The following is a 21510-nucleotide window of genomic DNA, read 5'->3' on the forward strand; positions in this document are numbered from 1 at the left end:
GATTTTTTTTTTTTTTTGCATTAGCATGGATAATAACTAAGATTAGTTTGGGAGATGAGTGTTCACAGGATCAGGCTGTTCAGAAAGATTATTCTGCAGATTAGTTCACAAGGACAATCTGATCAGATGGCAATAAGTCAGGTTGGGTTTTTTAATTCCTCCCTTTATAGAGGGAGAAGAAGGAGTTCAAATGTGGTATACAATTATATAAATTTATTTTTTGCACTTTTCCACCTGTATCTTACCTTATTGTGTTATCCAATGCCTTGAAACCATATTTTCAGGAAGCGTGAAGTTGGCACTACAGTTTGAAGTTTTTACTACGTGCTGTGAATGCAGGAAAAATGCACACAGAAAATTACATTGTGTCGGATGTCAGTTGCATGCTTCTAATCAGTATGTATCTTCATCTTTGTTATAAATGATGCTTTAATAAATCTTGTTTAAAAAAATTGCCAGCAGCATAGATTTCGATTTCATCAGTCATTGAGTTGCAGAAATATAGTTTTCTGGTTTCTTGCTCTCCTGAAATAAACTTTCATACCCTCTTCAGCTTATTACTGACCTGATATAATGTGTCTTGAAGCAAAAACTACTATGGGCAAAAGACATACTATTAAAAAAAAGTCTTGTGTACTAATCACCAACTGCATGTACTTCTCTCCCTCCCTTATGTTTTGTCATCTTGCTAAATTTTCTTTGGGATTCACAAAGGTATTACCAGACCTTATGACAGAACTTGGCATATTGCTGATGTTTTTTAAAAAGGGCTTCGGGTGGGGAGCAAATGCAAGTTTTCATTACCTTCAAACACACAAGTGTTTTTTATGGGCCATAAACCCTGTTCTTCAAACTTGTGCTTAAATGTTCACATAGATCAGGGGTCACTGGGGAACTGGGTGGGGAGGCAGTTGTGAATTTCCTGCGTCGCCCAAGGGGCTGGACTAGATGACCCTTGTTTATGACAGACCCATCTGTTTATGAATTTCAATGGCTTCTCTGTGCAATCTGACAAAATAGTTGGTAGAATTGTCCAGGAGTATATCTGCAGGAGTATATCGTATACCTTGCAGCTGTGGAGAAGTTTACATCGGGACCACAAAACGCAGCATACAAACAAGGATAAAAGAACATGAAAGATACTGCAGACTTGGCCAACCTGAGAAATCAGCAGTGGCTGAACATGGACTGACACAAACAGGACACAGGGTCTTATTCCAAGACACTGAAAGACTGGACAATTCTACCAACTATTTTGTCAGATTGCACAGAGAAGCCATTGAAATTCATAAACATCAGCACAACTTTAACAGAAAAGAGGAGAGTTTAAGAATGAATAAGGCTTGGTTTCCTGCCCTGAAAAACCTCCAGACTAACAAAGACAACATTCAACAATAGCCATACAGATTAGCTTTGGATTACACACATTAACAGATCACTTCAGGATACAATGGTTCCATATTAACATACCATACCCTCATTAGCACATTATCTTGATACTTACAGGACAATACTTTTGCAGGACAATACTCAGCTCAAACCCAACCCCTTTCTGACTATATATTACTCTTCCTACACCCTTGACACTGAGAGACACTGTCCTTCAGTTTTACTACTCTGAAGATGCCTGCCACAGTTACTGGCGAAACGTCAGGAAAGAAAATTCCAAGACCACGGTTACACAGCCCGGATAACCTACAAGAACCAATGAACTCTGACCGTGAAAGCCTTCGACAATATTTTGCAGAGCTTGGGTTCTCAAGGCATAAATGGAATAAAGTAGAAGATCACCTGTGTGGTCACTCGTAGTCAAGAGTTCTGATTAAAATGGCAATGTTGGCATATACTGTGTCTGCACCCATGTGCCATTTAAGACGACTGATCTCAAGCCCTGCTAGCTGTGCTGTTCCTTGGACAGGAAATAACATTGCCTGTTAGAACTAGGGCAAATCCCTTGGCGTTTAAGCTGTCATTTATTGTGCTATTTATTATGCAGTGTATCCTAGAGTCTACTGAATCAGATGCATATGGGTGTTCATACTTGCCACATATATACACGCATCATGCAGAGAGAAACCAAATGGCATCAAAAGATGTTGCTGTCTATGAGATTTCTATACAAAACTCAAATACGTTCAAGTTAAGCCCAGTGGCCATCCAATGAAGCAGCAATAGGTGATAACACATAGCCTGTTCACATGTTACAGTGAGCATCTTGTACAGTAGGCCTGTATGTGCATATACCTGTTTGTAACAAAAGTTAGCATGTGTTCACCTTACAAATGAGAATGGGGACTGGTGCCTGGATAAATGTGGGGTTTCAATCACATGCTCAGCTCTACGTGCGTTAAATGCAATGTGAGAATTATCCAATGCACATACAGAGAACAAAGAAGAAGAGTTGGTTTTTTATATGCCGACTTCATCTTTTAAAGGAGAATCAAACCAGCTTACAATCTCCTTCCCTTCCTTTCCCCACAACAGACATCTTGTGAGGTAGGTGGGGCTGAGAGAGTTCTGAGAGGACTGTGACTAGCCCAAGGTTACCCAGCTTGCTTCATGTGGAGGAGTGGGGAATCAAACCCGGTTCTCCAGATTAGAGTCCACTCCACCACTCTTAACCACTACACGCTATAAACTTGGCTAGACCTGCTAAAGTGATGCCTGTGGTTTGAGAGGCCCTCGTAATCATGACTGAGCCCTAATAGAACAATGTCAGGCTTCCTGGGAAAATTGAATTTTACAGTTTTAGTATGAAGTCTCCCTTTAAAGTTGTTTTGGATGGAAGCAAGCTTTTTCTGGACCCCACACAGAAGGGCTTGGGCTGTCCTGGTTAACCAGGGAAGACTGGTTTGCATCATGCATGCCAACTGTCCACTATAACAAACATGTAACTGCCTGATTTTTAATATGTTTGATCAGAAGCAAGTCTCATTTTCCAGAAAGTGGGTACAGGTTTGCATTGTGTTGTGTGCTGACAAGCCACGGCTGACCTTGGACGACCCTGTAGGGTTTTCAAGGCAAGAGATTTACAGGGGTGGTTTGCCAATGCCTGCTTCCACGTGAGCTGAGAGAGAGAAGTGTGTCTGGCCCAAGGTCACCCAGCAGGCTTCATTTGGAGGAGTGGGGAACTGAACCCGGTTCTCCAGATTTGAGTCCGCCACTCTTAACCACTACCCCATGCAGTGTTAGGCTATACTGAAAGAGTTTGGTTGTAGCACAGAGATCATGTTGACTGCATGAAGTGAGACCTTTCACTTCTCCCATTTAACCTTGCATTTGATTGTAAGCTCATAATGCTGGAGCTTCTTCTTTTGAACACTGAAACCCAAACGAAAATTGGTGTCAACATTCAGGATACTTTCTAAGCTCCCGAGGCTCTGCTTGCTCCATGCACCCATTTGCAAAACACTCCACCATGAGAGTGCAGCCTTGAGACCCTGGTTAAATTTTTTAAAAATCTCAAGTGGGATTCTCTGCCATTAATTTGGTTTTTCATAATGTACTTTCTTGTTGAGGTACTTCTTCTTTTTTCTAATGGAAGATAAAAAAGGAATTGTGTTTTTAGCAAGCTGAAAGGTTTCAGCTCCACTGGTGTCATGGACGTGTGTTTTCAGAAACCCTGAGCGTAGACCACCAGGAAGAGACTTAAGGTGAGTTTATATGAGAATGTTCCATGTGTAGACAAACAGACATCTGGTCCTTGGTTTTCTGCCACCGTGCTGAGAACATAAAGTACAACTTCGCCACCATTATCTAAACATTTATTTGCTTGAATCTGAACTTTCTAAGCCCATCGTGTTGAATTCGTGGACGCGTGTACTTGTATGCATGTATGTAGCAGTTGTGGTTTACCTATTAGTTTCCCATTGACTTGATCACTTTAGATCCATCTTAGGGTGGATTCATGTACCATGTCTACAAAGATGTTTAAACAAGGCTGGAAAATCTCTCTTTCCCAGCTGCCTGGTTTCCTATGAGTTTTAATTTTATTCTGGTGCTCATAGTCTGAGTAGACTGTACTGACCTTGATGGACCAGTGATCGGATTTGTAAGCTGCCTTGAGCACAACTCTGAAGGGGCAGCATAGAAATACCCTAAATACACTAAATTTATTGATTTAAGGCATATTTATGTATGCCATGCTTGGTACTCAGAAGCCCCCCACACACACACACACACACTTCCTGTTAGTGGGTGGAGCTCTGCTTGGCATGAAGAAGGTCCCAGGTTCAGTCCCCAGTATCTCCAGTGAAAAGGTTCAAGTAGGAAATGATGTGAAAGAACTCTTGCCCGAGACCCTGGAAACCCACAGCCAGTCTGACTGGACAATACTGATATAGGGTTGCCAGCCTCCAGGTAGGGCCTGGATATCTAGCAGAATTACAGCTGTTCTCCAGATGGCAGAGATCGGTTCCCCTGGAGAACATGTTTGCTTTGGAGGGTGGACTCCATGGCATTTTAACCCATGGAGGTCCCTCCCTTCCCCAAACCCCACTCTCCCAGGCTCAATACCCCAAATCTCCAGGAATATCCCAAAATGGAGTTGGCAACCTTGACCAATGTAAAGTGTAAAGCAGTTTAATGTGTGTACAAGAAATGTTTTCTTTCTCTGTTTATCTTGGACATAGCTGTTTTCACTATAGCAAGCTATCTGAGGCCTTAACAATTTGGGAGTAGTAATGCATCTGTTATAACACTCTGTTTTCTGGCCCTTTTTGGCTCCTGTAGCTATTGATAATTAAAATCCAATTAACTTTGTTACTGGTGGAAGTATATTTGACCTATGTGCTAACTTTGTATTCCATTTATGACTGAGCCTGTCTTTTTAAGCTTATACCTACTGAGAAGGCCGCTCAAAGAACGCCTTCAAAGGAGTATTTGCTGTCTGGGGAAGGTGGTGAATGTGTTTTTCCCACCCCTCCCACACTAGCTCCTGGCCAGGAACTTAAAATCTGCTGTTTCAAGGGAAAAGGGGGTGAAAAAACAGAGCAGGTTGAGTGAGGTGGATCATCTGGTGCTCAAACCAAGGCAGCTAAAATGCTCTGGCTGGTCAGGACCCTTGGCTGCTGCCTCTGCGTGCTGCTACCTGTAGCCTATGGGTCTCGGTACCCTTTTGCTAAATTCCCATCTGGAAGACGCGCGGATTCTGTTCCGCGACAGGTCAAAACTTTCCGTAGAACGGCCACCTCTCTGGCTGATGAGCCCTACTCCCGAGGAACTGACAGCTATTCTTCAGCCATCTCCCCTACAGGTAATTATACTTCAGCACCTAGAGCAGAGGGTCAGAAAGAAGCCTAGCCTTTAAAGAAGAGATGGGAAGGTATACTCATTTGTTTAGCAAAGGTTTATGGTAGCTTGAGCCTGCTTTTCATCTTTCCTGTCCTCCCCTCTCCGCAAAGTTTCATTTTATGCCCTAGATTTCTGCCTTGCTTCTCCAGTTACTATATAGTATGTTTCTATCTGACTTCCTTCTCCAAAGAGCTCAGGTTGGTATGTTTGATTCTGTCCTCCCAGTTTCTTCATTTATGCCCTGTCTTTCTGTCCCATGGCATTTGAAGTGGCTTACATTGTTCCCCTCTCCTTCATTTTCTTCTCACAACATCCCTGTGAGGTAGGCTAGGCTGAGCGAGAGAGCATGCCTAGCCCAAAGATAGCCCAGCGAGCTTCGCAGCTGAGTGGGAATTTCAGCCACCGTCTCCCCTGCCTCAGCCTGACAGGTCAATCATTACACCACAGCTTCTTTTTCCTTTGCTGCAGATGAGGTGGCAGATATTCTGCCACAGCACCTAACAGGGTTGTTGTGAGAATTACTGAGAAGATGGGTTTCAAATGATTTTTTCTTAAAGCAGCATTTATATGCTCAGCTCAGAAAGTCAATGGAAAGAATGATAGGAGATACAGCTCTTCACATATGAAGCTGCCTTCTGCTGAACCAATCCCTTGGTCCATCAAAGTCAGTATTGCCTACTCAGACCGGCAGTGGCTCTCCAGGGTCTCAGGCAGAGGTCTTTCAGATCACCTACTTGCCTAGTCCCTTTAACTGGAGATGCCGGGGATTGAACCTGGGACCTTCTACATGCCAAGCAGATGCTCTACCACTGAGCCACAGCCCCTCCCCTCCCTCTTGCTAACTGTTTGCTAAATATCCCAGTTTGAGATGAGTACGTTACCCAGCTGGTAATGAGTACGTTTCCATGTGAAATAACCTGTGTCCTTGCAACTGAAGATCCCATAAAAGAAATCATTGATGGCTGCAATGTGTCAAAAAAGGTCTGCAAGGATCCCTAGACACCTGCACCTGTATCTTTTTTTATGCTTTTCAGCAGGAAAGCATTTTTTAAAAAAACTGTTAAATAACCTGCACGATTATACTAGATCAGTTAAAATCCCTAAACTGGATTATTTAGCAAAAAAGACTGAAGTACACCCCAAATATACACACCAGTCAACAACATGTTCCTTCCTAGAACCTATGAGAGCTACTGCTACCAAACGAACATACATCTATGTAGGAGCAAATTCCAGCATGCTTTGCTTAACCTCATTCCTTGAAGTTTTGGGTCTGTGGGACAGGGTTGCCAGCTCCCTTTTCGCTACCGGCGGGAGGTTGTTGTGATACAATATGTATTGCAGACTGGACACAACAAACATTAATCTCATAGGCATCACATTTTTTAAATAGGCCCTTCATGTGTCCAGCTGTAAGTTACCAAGCAGCCAGGACTCCAGAGTAACAAAGGATTGTGGCCGTCCCTGTAAGGATTCATCTAGTTGCAACCTCTTCAGTGACCTAAAAAGAAAAACAGCGTAGCTTCCGCAATCGCAACAAACAGATTATCAATCGCAGTAGAGGGATGAAGTCTGAATTTAAACATTTTTATAGCTGCAGACTATTTTAAATTTTAGAATGTCTTCCTCTCCCCCCACCCCAATACTTTGAACCCAAGAAGCATGCAAAAGTGAAGCTGTAAGACTCTGAGGGAAGGCAGAATCCAGATAGTGTTAGGTCAGTGATTCTTAATTGGAACCATACAGCAATCTACAAATCTTAGTGTGCTTTCAGAAATATAGAGGGCAATTGGGGTATTATGCAGCCCTTTCTCCCCACTTGCAATGGCTTCTGTCAGCAAGTGAATGAGAGTTGCTTTATGAGGACAAGCCCCCCCAGATCCTAGATTTCTCCCCCATACCCTTAAAAAGTGTCACTCAGCAAACAGGAATCAAATCTAATGTTGAGCAGTTGGCTGATGGCCATAAGGGACTCACTGAATTTATGCCTGAGATCTGTGCATTGTGTGTGTTTGTGTCTCTGTGTGTGTTGCCTTGTTTATGCTTTAATTTTTTCCTTGGGGAAGGGGGTAGGATTTGGTGATAATGTTTCAGCCTCGTTCAGCTGTAGCGGATTAAACCACTGGACTAGATTGGGAACCACGTTCATACATGGACACTGTACATTGGGGGATGAAACCGGGGAACACTGCTGCTAATACATAACACATTATGGAGGATTTATTTATTATAGCCTGTCTTGCTCCCTGGGAAAGGCGGATCACACAGCATACAACAATTCCGTCAAATAGCACGAGGCATCTAATAAGCAATGCAATAGAACCAGGGTTACAAAAATTAGAAACAGTGCAGAAAAATATCAAACATCGTCTACCAATCAATGCAGAAAATGGAATTACAAAAGTAGAAAACAATGTGGTAAGAGCAGGATAATACATACAAAAAGTAGATAATACATATAATATACCATGACATAGGCTAGTCTTCTTCCTTTTATTAAAGCAACTTCCTGAACCATTCTGTTATACTATAGCCTTATTACCTTTATATATATAAAAAAAAAACGCCCTCCTGAACAAAATGTCTACTGCCGCAATATGCCTTGGACATCCTTAACCTGGAACTAAACTCAGATGTATTTTGTTATATTGCATGTGCTTTATAGACACCTCTCCTTACATTCTTACTCAATTTGGGATTTTTTTGTGCCTTCTGGTTTTTTTTTTTAATACAGCATTAGTAATTGTGGTTAGGCTAAGATGGGTTTGCAATTTGGCATTTAGAACACAGTACAGATGTGTGACATTCAGAAATAATGATGTCCGGAAATAGAACAGGGGTTCAAATAGAATAGACAGCAACTAGTGGCTCCAGAGACAAATGTGGCTCAGTAGGGAACTAAATATGTGCCTTCAAAACAAGAAATCTTTAAATTGAGGTATCTTGAATGGGTAGGTGAGATGCTAGAATCATCAGTATGTCAAAGGAATGGCAGGCAAAGATGTTTGTGGAATGAAAAAGCCTCTTAGAGATATTTTAAAGGAAAAAATGAGAGTGGCAAACAGTTGCCAGTAATCCAAATGTAAACCATGCAAAGATTTATGTCAGTGCCCTTAGTAGTCACACAGGGCATGCCTGTGTACATTTATTTTATTTATTTAGACTTTTATCCCACCCTCAAACCCAAGCAAGGCCAGGCTCAGGGCGGCTAACAACAAAATGTGCAATGCAATAAAATACCATATAAATACAATAAGATCATAATAGAAAAGAAAATGCAATTAGGCAGCCCCATAAAACCATCAATTTAAGTAATCAACAACCAAGCAACAGATGACACTCCTTGTTAAGGATAGAGATAGGGTTGCCAACTGCCAGGTAGTAGCAGGAGATCTCCTGCTAATTCAACTGACCTCCAGCCGATAGAGATCAGATCACCTGGAGAAAAATGGCTGCTTTGGCAATTGAACTCTATGGCATTGAAGTCCCTCCCCTCCCCAAACCCCGCCCTCTTCAGGCTCCGCCCCCAAAATCTCCCGCCAGTGGCAAAGAGGGACCTAGCAACCCTAGATAGAGACCATTTATTGTGAGACCTCATGTGTGCTACCTTCTAATAAAGGATTCACTACAACCAGTATTAGGAATGCAGAAATTTTGCAGAGCAACATGTCAGCTGTCAGTAATGTTCAGTTGTATAGTTTCAGTTATGCAAACAGGCTTTCTTATACTGACTCTTTGTAGATCTCTTGCTCTGAATTTTGACATAGTTTGGCCCTTTAATTATAACAGCTGCTGACCCCCAATATAAAGTATATATATTATCCTGCTGTCTAATAAGGAATTGTTATTCTAATTGACTCCTACACACACACACACGGTGTGATATTTTGGAGCCTTTAACTAAAAACTGCTATAATAGTTTCAAGTTTTCTGATCAAGATCTACTTTCTACTCTTTTTGAAATTCTCAACACACGTCATCAGTAGGGTGGCCAGCTCTGGGTTGGGAATTACCAGGAGATTTTGGGGGCGGAGCCTGAGGAGAGCGGGGTTTGGAGAGGGGAGGGATTTCAATGCCATAGAGTCCAATGGCCAAAGCAGCCATTTTCTCCAGGGGAACTGATCTCTATCGCCTGGAGATCAGTTGTAATAGCAGGAGATCATCAGCTACCAGCTTGCCCTACAGTCTTCTTTCAAGGCAATTCGCCATATATTTGATACAGTCCTGACTCTCGGATTGGAAATTACAGCTGGCAAAAATAAACAAACTTTTCTAGCCAGCACACCGCAGAATAATCATTAGGAGCTGACGAAGTCATCGAAACGTGTCCAGACTGGTAACACGTTCTCCTACCCTTCCTACCCCCAACCCACCGACCCGACCTTTGGAGAAACGGCTCTCTTGCCTCCGCAAGAACCCTGTGCAATTTTTCGGGTCCTTTGGGGTCTATTGTCGCCGCGTGGTCCTCGCGCCGTATACCAGGACCGAGGCTGAGCTAAAAGTGCGGTCTACACATACCTGAGAATTACAAGTAGCATTAATATTACTATACAAATGTCAAAAAAAATTTCAGCGACTTCTTATGGTTCTTTAAGCATCTAGTAGGTTACTGGACAGCTGGCTAAAAATACTGTGAAACTAACAGTTTATACTTTGTTTTTCACGTTCTGCTAAATGCTGTAAACTGTATTTAAGCCTACTTATTCTAACACTGTGGAGTCAACAGTTTCTTCCATTTTTTTTGCCTATTCTTGTATATAGTGATTAAGCTGTAATTTTGTACATGATCTACTGTGCAACCTGACAGTCTTGCCAATATAGATTCTTTGGTTTGATGATTGAGTTGGGTATTGTATTGGATAATCTTAAGTTAAATTGACAATTGTTATTGTATAAATAAATAGCTACTAGTTCAACACCATTCCAGCCCTACCCCCTTTACATAAATAAATTACCATGTGCTGCTAATTATCTTAGTCTTTACTTGCTTCAGCACAGGTACTTATTTACCTCAGTAACCACCTGGAGGTTGGCAACCCTAATCATCAGGTTCTCTTCTAGAAAGCTAACCCTTGCTCTGCAATTTACCACCTTCAGCAAAGCAAGTTCCTAGATCCTGTTAAATATGTCTGTCTTCCAGAAAACTCCAGCCACAGTTTTTGAAAACTTGACTTCAGTAACTATGGAATTCTGTTCTCGTTTTTTCTTGCAGACGATGTTTGCAGGAGCAGGCCCCTGGATCTTGTGTTTATTATAGACAGCTCCCGCAGTGTTCGACCTGAGGAATTTGAAAAAGTGAAAATCTTCTTGGCCAAAATGATTGACACCTTGGATGTGGGCGAGAGAGCCACTCGTGTGGCAGTAGTGAACTACGCCAGCACAGTAAAGGTTGAGTTTAATCTCCGGACATATTTTGACAAAGGTTCCATGAAGCACGCGGTATCTCGTATCAGTCCCTTAACTGCGGGCACCATGACTGGTCTAGCTATTCAGGCAGCCATGGATGAAGCGTTCACAGAAGAATCAGGGGCTAGACCCCCTTCCCTCAATATTCCCAAGGTGGCAATCATTGTGACAGACGGTCGGCCTCAGGATCAGGTACAGGAGGTGGCATCCAGGGCGCGGGCTTCTGGAATTGAGATCTATGCCGTTGGGGTTGACCGAGCAGACATACAGTCCCTGCGACTGATGGCTAGCGAGCCAGTGGATGATCACGTTTCTTATGTGGAGACTTACGGTGTGATTGAAAAGCTGGCTTTGAAATTTAGAGAGACTTTCTGTGGTAAGGTCATCATTTCATCTTCCTCTCTGCTGCTGTCAGAATGCAATGGTCAGTTCACTAAAGGTGCCCTTCTAAGCAGAGTTACACCTTTTGAAGCCCACTGCAGTCTGCTTAGCACTGCACAGTAATTCTATGTCACACAATTGCAGGCTTACTTAATGTGTCACAAGATTTGTGGTGGATTAACCCAATGTGAGGAGCTCTCAGAAATCACAAACACATGTTTTGTAATGCATGACTAGTACCTTTTACAGAAAGCACAACAAGGGTACTTCCCACTCACAGGAGAAGTTGTCCTGACCTGAATGGCCCAGGCCAGCCTAATCTCGTCAGATCTCAGAAGCTAAAAAAGGTTGGCCCTGGCTAGTATTTGGTTGGGAGACCACCAAGGAAGTCCAGGGTTGCTATGCAGAGGCAGGCAATGGCAAACCACCTCTGAACATCTCTTGCCTTGAAAACCCTATGGGGTTTGGCAGCAACTTAACGGCACTTTCCACTTCCAATTATGCACTAAAATATCCCCAAGCTATTTATGCGAGATACCATGACAATGACAGCTGAAATTTAATTCTTTCTCCTTTCCTAGTTACAGGAATTAATAAGTGATATAATTTGGGATCTTAAATACAAATTCTACAGACATATGGTGTCCTCATTATTTCCTACATTGTTTTCTTTCACTGATATTCACAGCACAAGCCATACAATGGTTACCACACTTTGTATTCCCAGCGATGTATTAAGAGTTTGAAAATGTTATAAAAAACATCGCTTTAAAAGGGTTTTTGGATACCACGGCTAATAAATGGTTGGAAGACGTCTTCACAGCTAAAGGGGCCAAACAAAGTGTGAACAGCATTTTTCATAACGTTTTCAAACTCTTAATACATTGGTGGGATTACATAGAAAGTGTGAACAGTATTTTTTATAACATTTTCAAACTCTTAATACATCGCTGGGAATACAAAGTGCGGTAACCCCCTATTATTCTGCTAAATGTGGTGGTTATTCAAATAATTCGGTGGCTGAAGTGAACGTTTTCATATCACTATACTATGTGAATTCACACGTGGCATCACATTTCCCCAAAGGCCTTGTGTTAAAATAATGCCTTGCATCAAATCTTACCATCAGAGGTAGAAATCCTGAAAACTAATCGCCTATCTGAGGCAGCAAGCCTTGGTGTGAAGCACAATTTTCATATGGAAGGTCTTTTTCCAACAAACCATTAACTACATGAAAACTGAGTGGGTATAATGCTTATAATAGGCTTGTGCCACCTCAGCCAATCAATCTTTTAAATAAATGCTCCATCTTAAGAACAAGGAATCGTAAAAAAGCATTCAACAGGATTCATCTGTAATCTTCTCCCCTAGCTGTGGATGCCTGTGCACTCGGAACGCACAACTGTGAGCAGATCTGTGTGAACAGTGACGGATCCTGGCGCTGTGACTGCTATGAAGGGTACACCCTGAATCCAGATAAGAGGACATGCTCAAGTAAGAATGCGGCCAGTCAACGCATGTGTGGTGTAGTGATTAAGAGAAGTGGTTTGGAGCGGTGGACTCTGATCTGGAGAACTGGGTTTGATTCCCCACTCCTCCACATGAGCGGCAGATGCTAATCTGGTGAACCGGGTTGGGTTCCCCACTCCTCCACATGAAGTCAGCTGGGTGACCCTGGGTTAGTCACAGTTCTCTCAGCCCCACCTATCTCACAGGGTGTCTGTTGTGGGGGAGTGGAAGGGAAGGTGATTGTAAGCCGGTTTGATTCTTAAGTGGTAGGGAAAGTCGGCATATAAAACCCAGCTCTTCTTCTTCATTTTGTGACGAGAATGTTTTTAGAAAAAGAAAGGCGGTGTTGATATAATTCCTCAACTTCTCTTCTAGCTAGGGAGACCTGTGCCTCTGGAACTCACAATTGTGAGCAAATTTGTGTGAGTACTGACGACTCCTGGCGCTGTGACTGTTATGAAGGGTACACCCTGAATCCGGATAGGAGGACTTGCTCATGTAAGAATGTGGCCGGTCAACGCATTTTGTGACGAGAATGTTTTTAGAAAAAGAAAGGCGGTGTTAATATAATTCCTGAACTTCTCTTCTAGCTAGGGAGACCTGTGACTCTGGAACTCATGACTGTGAGCAAATCTGTGTGAATACCGACGACTCCTGGCGATGTGATTGCTATGAAGGGTACACCCTGAATCAGGATAGGAGAACCTGTTCAAGTAAGAAACTGGTAGCTGCTGAATAATCAACAATACTATAGTATTTACACAGGGCACTTCAAAACTTTTTGTGTACATACAATCCCGGTATCATTCTCCCCATGCTGCAAATAGGAGGCTAAGATAGTTACTTCTCTAATGTTGCTCAGTTTGTTGCTGGCTGAAGTAAGCTTTGAACCAGCAGAGACATCCTGTCTCAGCTCTCTCTCTCATCCCTCCCTCCCTTACAAAAAGGGTGGCTGATGAAGATTTGAAACAGGCATTTACCAGCATCCTGTACCACTACCAAACGGATCACAGCCTATTATACTTAAGAAAAAAAATATTATATTCAAGCCTTTCTGTAAAAATATTTTATTTGTACTGACATGGATTAATGTATTACATTATGCGTTTAATAATGTATACATAACAAGAAGCATTGTTATCATCTTTTTTTCTTTCATACCACGTAATCTCTTATATGTACTTTAAACAGCCTACAACTGTGTTTTTGAATACAACCACTTGGAGGTTGGCAACCCTAAATGAAAGGAAGGGTACATGATAGATTGAGACAGTGGGGGAGTTGAAGGCAGCAGGAGGGGAATGGAAGGAGGTAAATGAAGTCAGCAGCAGCAGAGGGACAGAAGGGGGAAATGGAACTGGGGGAGTGGGGATGTGGATGGGGAGGGTATCACACATGGGATTTCTTCTCCCTTGTGAATATTTGCATCAGCCCTCTCGTTTTCTGTATAATGTGATTCTCTTTTACAGCTCAGTCTTCCACTGAGGATGTCTGTGCATCTGGAACCCATGACTGCCAACAAATCTGTGTTCCTAGTGGCGGATCTCATTATTGTGATTGCTATGAAGGATACACCCTGAACGCGGATAAGAAAACATGCTCAAGTAAGAACCTGGTCACTGTGCCAATAAAAATGTTTAGGAATTAAATGGGCACCAAGGATTTTTTTTTTTAAAGGCTGATTTACCTTTGAGCCTTCAGTCCCATGAAGAGGAATGCAAAGGAAATTGCTAGCACATGGGGCATAAGAACATAAGAAAAGCCCTGATGGATGAGACAGGTGGACGTTCTTGTCCAGCATCTTGTTCAAGCATAGATGCCAGTGGTCAAGCATAGATGCCAAAGCCTTTCCCTGCTGTTATCCTCGATCACTGGTGATCAGAGGTTTACCACATCTGGACATGGATTTCTTGGCTAGCTGCCATTGGTAGACCTGTCTTCCAATACAAGTTGCCTTCTACTGAGTCGGATCTTTGGTACATTAATATCAATATTGCCTAATCTGACTGGCAGTAGCTTTCTAGGGTTTCATATAGTGATCTTTCACATTGCCTGCTACCTGATCCCTTTTGGAGATGCCAGGAATTGGACCTAGGGCCTTCTACATGCAAAGCGGGTGCTCTGCTATACCCCACCCCAATGGCAGAAAGTCTGGCTTTAAGGAACAGGCTAGAAATATAATAGCAGAAGGGATCATAAGGGAATAGGAAAACCTCACCTCTGCTTGCTTAGGAAATACTGACAGGGGAATCACAGGCTCAGTTCAGACATAAAGGCAAATCACGGTATATTGATTTGGAATGCTTTTGTGGATTTACACCGTCTCTTTTCTTTCCTTGTGTGAGGGCTCTGTCCTCTGTTTCCTAAGTTCTGCTGACCACAGTGCGCTGTGGTCAAAAATGCAAACAATAGTTAGTGCTTGCTTCAAAACCGTGGTTTTCAAACCCATTTGAAATCATCATGATTTCAAACTGTAGTTTGGAGGCAAGCCGTTGACAACAATTTACCAGTTTGGACATGGTAAAAATCAGGAAATGGACATTGAAGGGGAAGACGAATTGCAAACTCCCTTTCTGTGAGATGGAAATATTCTTCTTGTCCTCCAGCATATTCTGGAAACCTTCTGTAGTTCGGATAAAAAACCCTACGTATGCTGGATTTCTTGCCGTAAATTAAGTGTATAATTTATACTGTGTACCAGTATCGTGTCCAAGCCCAACCCTCCAGCAGAACTTATATTTGGTTTAATTTTAATTTCTGAGTCGCCTACTTCAACTGAAATAAGCCCTATTTGAAAACGCTTTTAAAAAATAGATCCCATTTTAAGTGAAGATAATGTAACCTTTTCCAGCCAATTGTTCCTTTCATGTTCCACGAATCATGACCTTTTCATCTAAATCCATAAAAGATTTGTGTTTCTGGCTCTTGTGTAATTCCATGGAAACTCAGCATTTGCACATTCAGAGAACTTGAGTTTGGGGAGGGACTGTGGCTCAGTGGTAGAGCCTCTGCTTGGTATGCAGAAGGTCCCAGGTTCAAACTGGCATCTCCAGTTAAAGGGACTAGGCAAGTAGGTGATGTGAAAGACCTCTGCCTGAGACCCTGGAGAGCCGCTGCCACTCTGAGTAGACAGTACTGACTTTGATGGACCAAAGGTCTGATTCAGAATAAGGCAGCTTCATGTGTGTTCATGTGAGTGTAAATACAAAACTAGACTTGTTGTCATCTGCCTGTGAGATAGTAATATTCAATAGTGTTCTCTCTCCTTCCCCTTGTTAAACATCAGTCCTTTATTCACTAGTTCTATAGCAAAAACGCTCCACAGATGGTACCCGAACAAGTCAGTACGACAACCACTTTCAACATCAGCATAAAAGACATTCGATCTCTACTATATTATAAATGGAAACAATCCTGAAGCTATTGGACTGTGAATAGACTCAGCATTTTGCATTTAATAGTTGATGGGCTGCAAGCAGTCAGAGCTGAATAATTTACATAAATAGACTGTAAGAGACAAAACAAACCTCACAGTTCCATATAGTTTTGGTATATATCGGGGTTCCGTATAGTTTTGGTATATATTGGGGTTTGGTAACCTTGGCACACATGCCGACAGCACCACACCAGCCCTTGGTACCCAGGCCTAGATCTCGGCGCTCAAGCAACCAAGGCACCAGCAGCACCGCTGGGGCCAGTGGGGTGGGAGAAGGCAACAGCCATTGCCTCCCAATTTACACAGTCACCAGCTGAATTCAAGGCAAATCCCTGAAATGATGATAGTGCCACTGAGGCTTGGCTTGTTGGAGGGGTGTCTCCAAATACAACCCTAGTCCTAGGGTTGCCAGGCCCCTCTTTGCAACCGGTAGGAGGTTTTTGGGGTGGAGCCTGAGGAGGGCAGGGTTTGGGGAGGGAAGGCACTTCAATGCCATAGAGTCCAATTGCCAAAGAGGCCATTGTCTCCAGGTGATCTGATCTCTGTTGGCTGGAGATCAGTTGTAATAGCAGGAGATCTTCAGCTAATACCTGGTGGTTGGCAACCCTACCTAGTCCCCATCCCGCAGGTAGATGTTACATTTTCTTCCAGCTCAGAAAAGGTTTCCTACTGCTGTTATAGGTGTTGATCATGGCAGCAATGCCCGGTGTATTTCCTGGGGTTGTCACAGCACTTGCCAATGTATTTTCTGGCAGCTGCTTGATAAAATTAAAGAACAGGGAAAGTGGGGACGTTTCCTGACAGTGGAGAGTCTAGCAAAGTGCTGATCTCATCCTGAGTGTGCTTGTTACAGCCATGTGTCCTGGACTTGGCTATATATAAACACAGACTTCCTCATGTGTCTGGGTTTGTCTGTCCCTCTGTGGCCACAGAAGGAACAAACCTTCCCTTTTCTTTGAAAACTGAAAGTTAAATGTGGACCGGGGATTTTCATTGCCTCCCAAATGCAGGAGACATCTCAGAAACAACTTAGGAGGCATTAGCTTTGTACCTGTACAGAGCATAGGGTTGCCAGGTCCGTCTTTGCCACCAGCAGGAGGTTTTGGGGGTGGAGCCTGAGGAGGGTGGGGTTTGGGAGGGGAGGGACCTCAATGCCATAGAGTTCAATTGCCAAAGTGGCCATTTCCTCCAGGTGATCTGATCTCTATCGGCTGGAGATCAGTTGCAATAGCAGGAGATCTCCATCTAGTACCTGGAGGTTGGCAACCCTAAGGGAATGTCCATTCAGAGGCAGCATCCTTCTCTGGTTTTGGAATCTTTCCTATACTTTGTGGAACCTCCCAACAGTTTGTGATTGATCTTGTGCAGTTCAGCCATTTTGTGATGGCACCCATTACTTTTTCCTCAGAATTTCAAGTGTCCACAGTAGGGTTGTCACCTAGGGCTGCAAACTGCCAGGTAGTAGCAGGAGATCTCCTGCTAATTCAACTGATCTCCAGCCGATAGAGATTAGATCACCTGGAGAAAAATGGCCGCTTTGGCAATTGAACTCTATGGCATTAAGAACATAAGAAAGGCCCTGCTGGATCAGACTAAGGCCCATCAAGTCCAGCAGTCTGTTCACACAGTGGCCAACCAGGTGCCTTTAGGAAGCCACAAACAAGACGACTGCAGCAGCACCATCCTGCCTGTGTTCCACCGCACCCAAAATAATAGGCATGGTCCTCTGATACTAGAGAGAATAGGTATGCAGAATGACCAGTATCCATTCTAACTAATAGCCATGAATACCCCTCTCCTCCATGAATATGTCCACTCCCCTCTTAAAGCTCTCCATTGAAGTCCCTCCCCTCCCCAAACCCCGCACTCTTCAGGCTCCGCCCCCAAAATCTCCCACTGGTTGCGAAGAGGGACCTGGTAACCCTATTGCCACCTATGGGTTGGGATTTTCCTAGAGGTTTGGGGGTGGAGCCTGGGCAAGTTAGGGTTTAGGGAGGGGGGACTTCAGTGGGGGTATAATGCCATAGAGTCCACCTTCCAAAGCGGCCATTTCCTCTAGGGGAATGGATCTCTGTAGTCTGGAGATCAGTTGTAATTCAGGGAGATCTTCAGGGCTGACAACCTCCAGGAGGTGGCTTGAGATCTCCTGCTATTACAACTCTTCTCCAGGTGACAACGATTAGTGCATTTGGAGAAAAGGGCCACTTTGGAAGGTAGACTCTATGGCATTGTATCCCACTGAAGTCTTTCCCCTCCCCAAACTCCACCCTCCTCAGACTCCACCCCAAAAATCTCCAGGTATTTCCCAACCTAGAGATGGCAACCTTATCCGGCCCCACTTGGAGATTGGCAACCCTAGTGCCCAGGTCAACATGTTTTGGAAACTTTGGCTCATGGAGCTATCTCCCTAAAGGCAGGGGTCATTTTGAGACCATCAAAGTAAGTAATAAATAACTGATTGTCTTGACTGAATGATTGGAGGCCCAAGTTTTTTTTTAATCATATATGTCTCAATGCTAATATTTATGTTATTTATAAGGCCCTTGTGCTTCTTTTCCATACTCAAGGTAGACCATAATAGAACAAAATCTTGGAGTGCATAAAATCCAATTTTGAATGTAGTTTTCAATTAAGGATCGATGTGTTATATATTCTGTTTGGTTTTGTTAATTAGTACAGATTGAGTATCCCTTATCTGAAATGCTTGGGACCAGATGTGTTTAGGATAAGGGTGTTTTTTTTTCTGGATTTTGGATGTACAGCATGTTCAAGGGACCTGTGCTGGGGGAGCAGCAGCAGAGCCCATAGACTTGCTCCCATAGACTTCCTGTGGCCTGGAAGGGGTGGGGTTTGATACAGAGAGTGAAGCAACACACCTTTAAAGGGCTTCTAGCCCGCTACTTTAAGGCCACCGGGAAAAACATAGTAAGTAATGCAAAACTCTATCTGCTCAAAAAGTTACATCTTTTAGAGCATTACGGATATTGGATTTTAGAATACGGGATACTCTACCAGTAATAGTTTTCTAGTTTAATATAAAAAACAGGACAGTACTTCTTGAACTCAAATATGACTACTATGTATGGTTTATTTTCTTCTCAGGAACATCAAGAAGTAGTCTTTCTTCTGAGGTAACAGAAGAAGCCTGCAAATGTGAAGCTTTTGTTAAATTTCACACGCTGGCCACTTCGTATTTTGAAACAATATCAACAAAACATATCCTTTCTTTAATTTTCTCTCTCTCCATTTGTGGGTACCTTGCTTTTTCAGATCTTTCCTGAACTAGACTCCCAAAAATCAGTGGTGTAAATGTACTCCGCAGAAGGAGTTCCTATTTGCTTTTCAAAGCTTTTGATACACTGAATGCAGAATCTGTCAAAAAGAGAACCACTTGCATTCAAATCAACGGCTTGTCTAAAGAGGATGCATTTCAGTTACACATCTGTTGTGGGACATTGTTCTTGCGAGTCTCTGCCCCCACAAAGGTCTTTTATGTATGGGAATTTTACCTGGGGTTCCATGTTCGCTCGACCCACACTTTTCTGTTACAAATCCTAAAAATGCTATGCACCAGCAAAATCACCAGCTCAAATCTGAAAGGCTCTGAGTCCCTGCCTCTTGAAAATGCTGCTTTGTAGTCCTTACTGTGAAAAAAAGTCCAGTTCCCCTCTCCCCCCGGCAGAAACCCAAGTGCTGCGTTAACAACCATTTCACAAAATGGAGCTCTTTAAAAGGAATGGGGTGGGTGGGACCCAAACATAATTTTAAAACCCATTTTTATGTGGCAAATGTCTGCTCAGAAAGAACTCAGTGTGGGAGACAAAAATCAGGAAGCATTTGAGTCCCCACCCCTTGAAATGCTGCTTTGTAATTGGCTGTAGTGCTTACTGTGAGAAAAATGTCACACACACACCCAGCTCCCCTGTCCTGCGTTTTGACTAATGCATGGAGATGAGGATGATTTCACCCAGGATGATCTCAAGGGAGACTGAAGAATCGGGTTTGAACAGCATCGGGAAGACCCGAACATTGTGAGGGCTGGGTGCGAGGTCATCACTAGGGAATGGAAAACTCATGCATAACTCCAAGGAACAACCGAGTCAGTCTGGGGGTGAACCTGAGTCAAAGTACCGATGCATAAAGGACCAAAGTCTCCTGGGGCTGACAACCATACGGTTCCAGTCCACTCTGTTGATCTGAATGGGATAAGCCTGAGCTGTGACTGCAAGGCAGTCGCCAACAACCAGAGTAAGAAACAGAAATTTACTTAACCACTTAAACTAAGTACATGATCTAATGATTTTAAGAGATATCTGTAAGAAACAAACTGATTATTAGTACATGTGATTATTTCATTGCTGCTTTGGAAAACAAATCCAACGCAGCAGTAAAGGAAATGGATCATTTTTGTGCAATAATGTGAAACAGTGCATTTTAAATTTAAGCGTTACATTTTGAACATTTACTTTTCTTATTACTAAAGGACATAATGGCTGCACAAACAATATGAAGAAGTCAAACAAGCTATCTGGTATGCAAACAAATAATTATACAATATTAAAAATTAGAATATGTTCATGTAATGTATTCCCACTTGTACGGCCTTCCTCTAGGTTTAAGAACATATTGAAAGATCACATTCTCCTTCACTAGTCTAACTGTAGTCTAACTAGTCTAACTAATAACCATCATTTTTTCCCATTTCTATTATATACTGTACCTTCCTCAACATCTTTCCGATAAATCATGCATTTTTGTGACTTTTAAACTTTCGCTTTTTCATCCTTTATTGCAGTCAGAAAAAAAATTAAACGTTTTGTTCAGGACAAATAGTATGGAGTTCAATCCTTTCAGTAGTCATTTTAGTGGGATTTACTCATGAGTAATGAAAAGCAGGATTGCAGTGTCACTATTTTAATACCCTAATCTTCAACAGATTTAACTTTAAATAAATGCAACTGATTGCAGTGTAAGTGTATTTTTAAGTCAATGTCTTGAGAAGTTGGGGGTCAGAAAGGAGGCTGCCCAGTGCAATCCTGAGCAGAGTTTCACCGTCTTAGTGCACTGAGGTCAATAGGCTTAAAAGGATGTTAACTCTATGTAGGTTGGCACTGTGAAATTCTCATGAATTCGGCTCATGGACTTTGGGAAAAATTAAATATAAAGGAGAGGAAAATGTGAAGACCTTCCAAGTTTTGTAAATATAATATTTGGATAAAAATTGATTTTTTAAATATTTGAGAAATGTAGTAGCGCAGAAGTATATAACCTGTAAAGTTAATATGGTGAAATTGGTACTGTGTCCTTAACTGCTAACCACTAGATGATCTCTTCAAGAAACTAGAAACCTACCAGGACAGAGGGCAGCATGTCTAGTAGAGACACAGACCCTGCTTCAGTTCAAAGCAACATTCTGCTATCCTGTTTTGCAAGATTTTCTTCAGCAAGCTATCAAAATATCATTATTCTGAAAGATGGTGCTAGGC

At 42.6% G+C, this 21510-nt stretch overlaps 1 protein-coding gene across 1 annotated transcript; it reads left to right on the forward strand.

The window, feature by feature from the left end:
* The first annotated feature begins 5040 nt into the window (after nt 1–5040).
* Nucleotides 5041–20835, forward strand: MATN3 (matrilin 3). Its single transcript, XM_056856897.1, has 8 exons — nt 5041–5254; nt 10505–11074; nt 12451–12573; nt 12964–13086; nt 13179–13312; nt 14075–14192; nt 19127–19214; nt 20820–20835. Exons 1-8 carry the CDS (start codon nt 5041–5043, stop codon nt 20833–20835), a joined length of 1386 nt encoding a protein of 461 aa, XP_056712875.1.
* The last annotated feature ends 675 nt before the right edge of the window (nt 20836–21510 follow it).

This window comes from Euleptes europaea, chromosome 10 (genome assembly GCF_029931775.1).
Source record: "Euleptes europaea isolate rEulEur1 chromosome 10, rEulEur1.hap1, whole genome shotgun sequence".
In the NCBI taxonomy this organism is placed as follows: Eukaryota; Metazoa; Chordata; class Lepidosauria; order Squamata; family Sphaerodactylidae; genus Euleptes; species Euleptes europaea.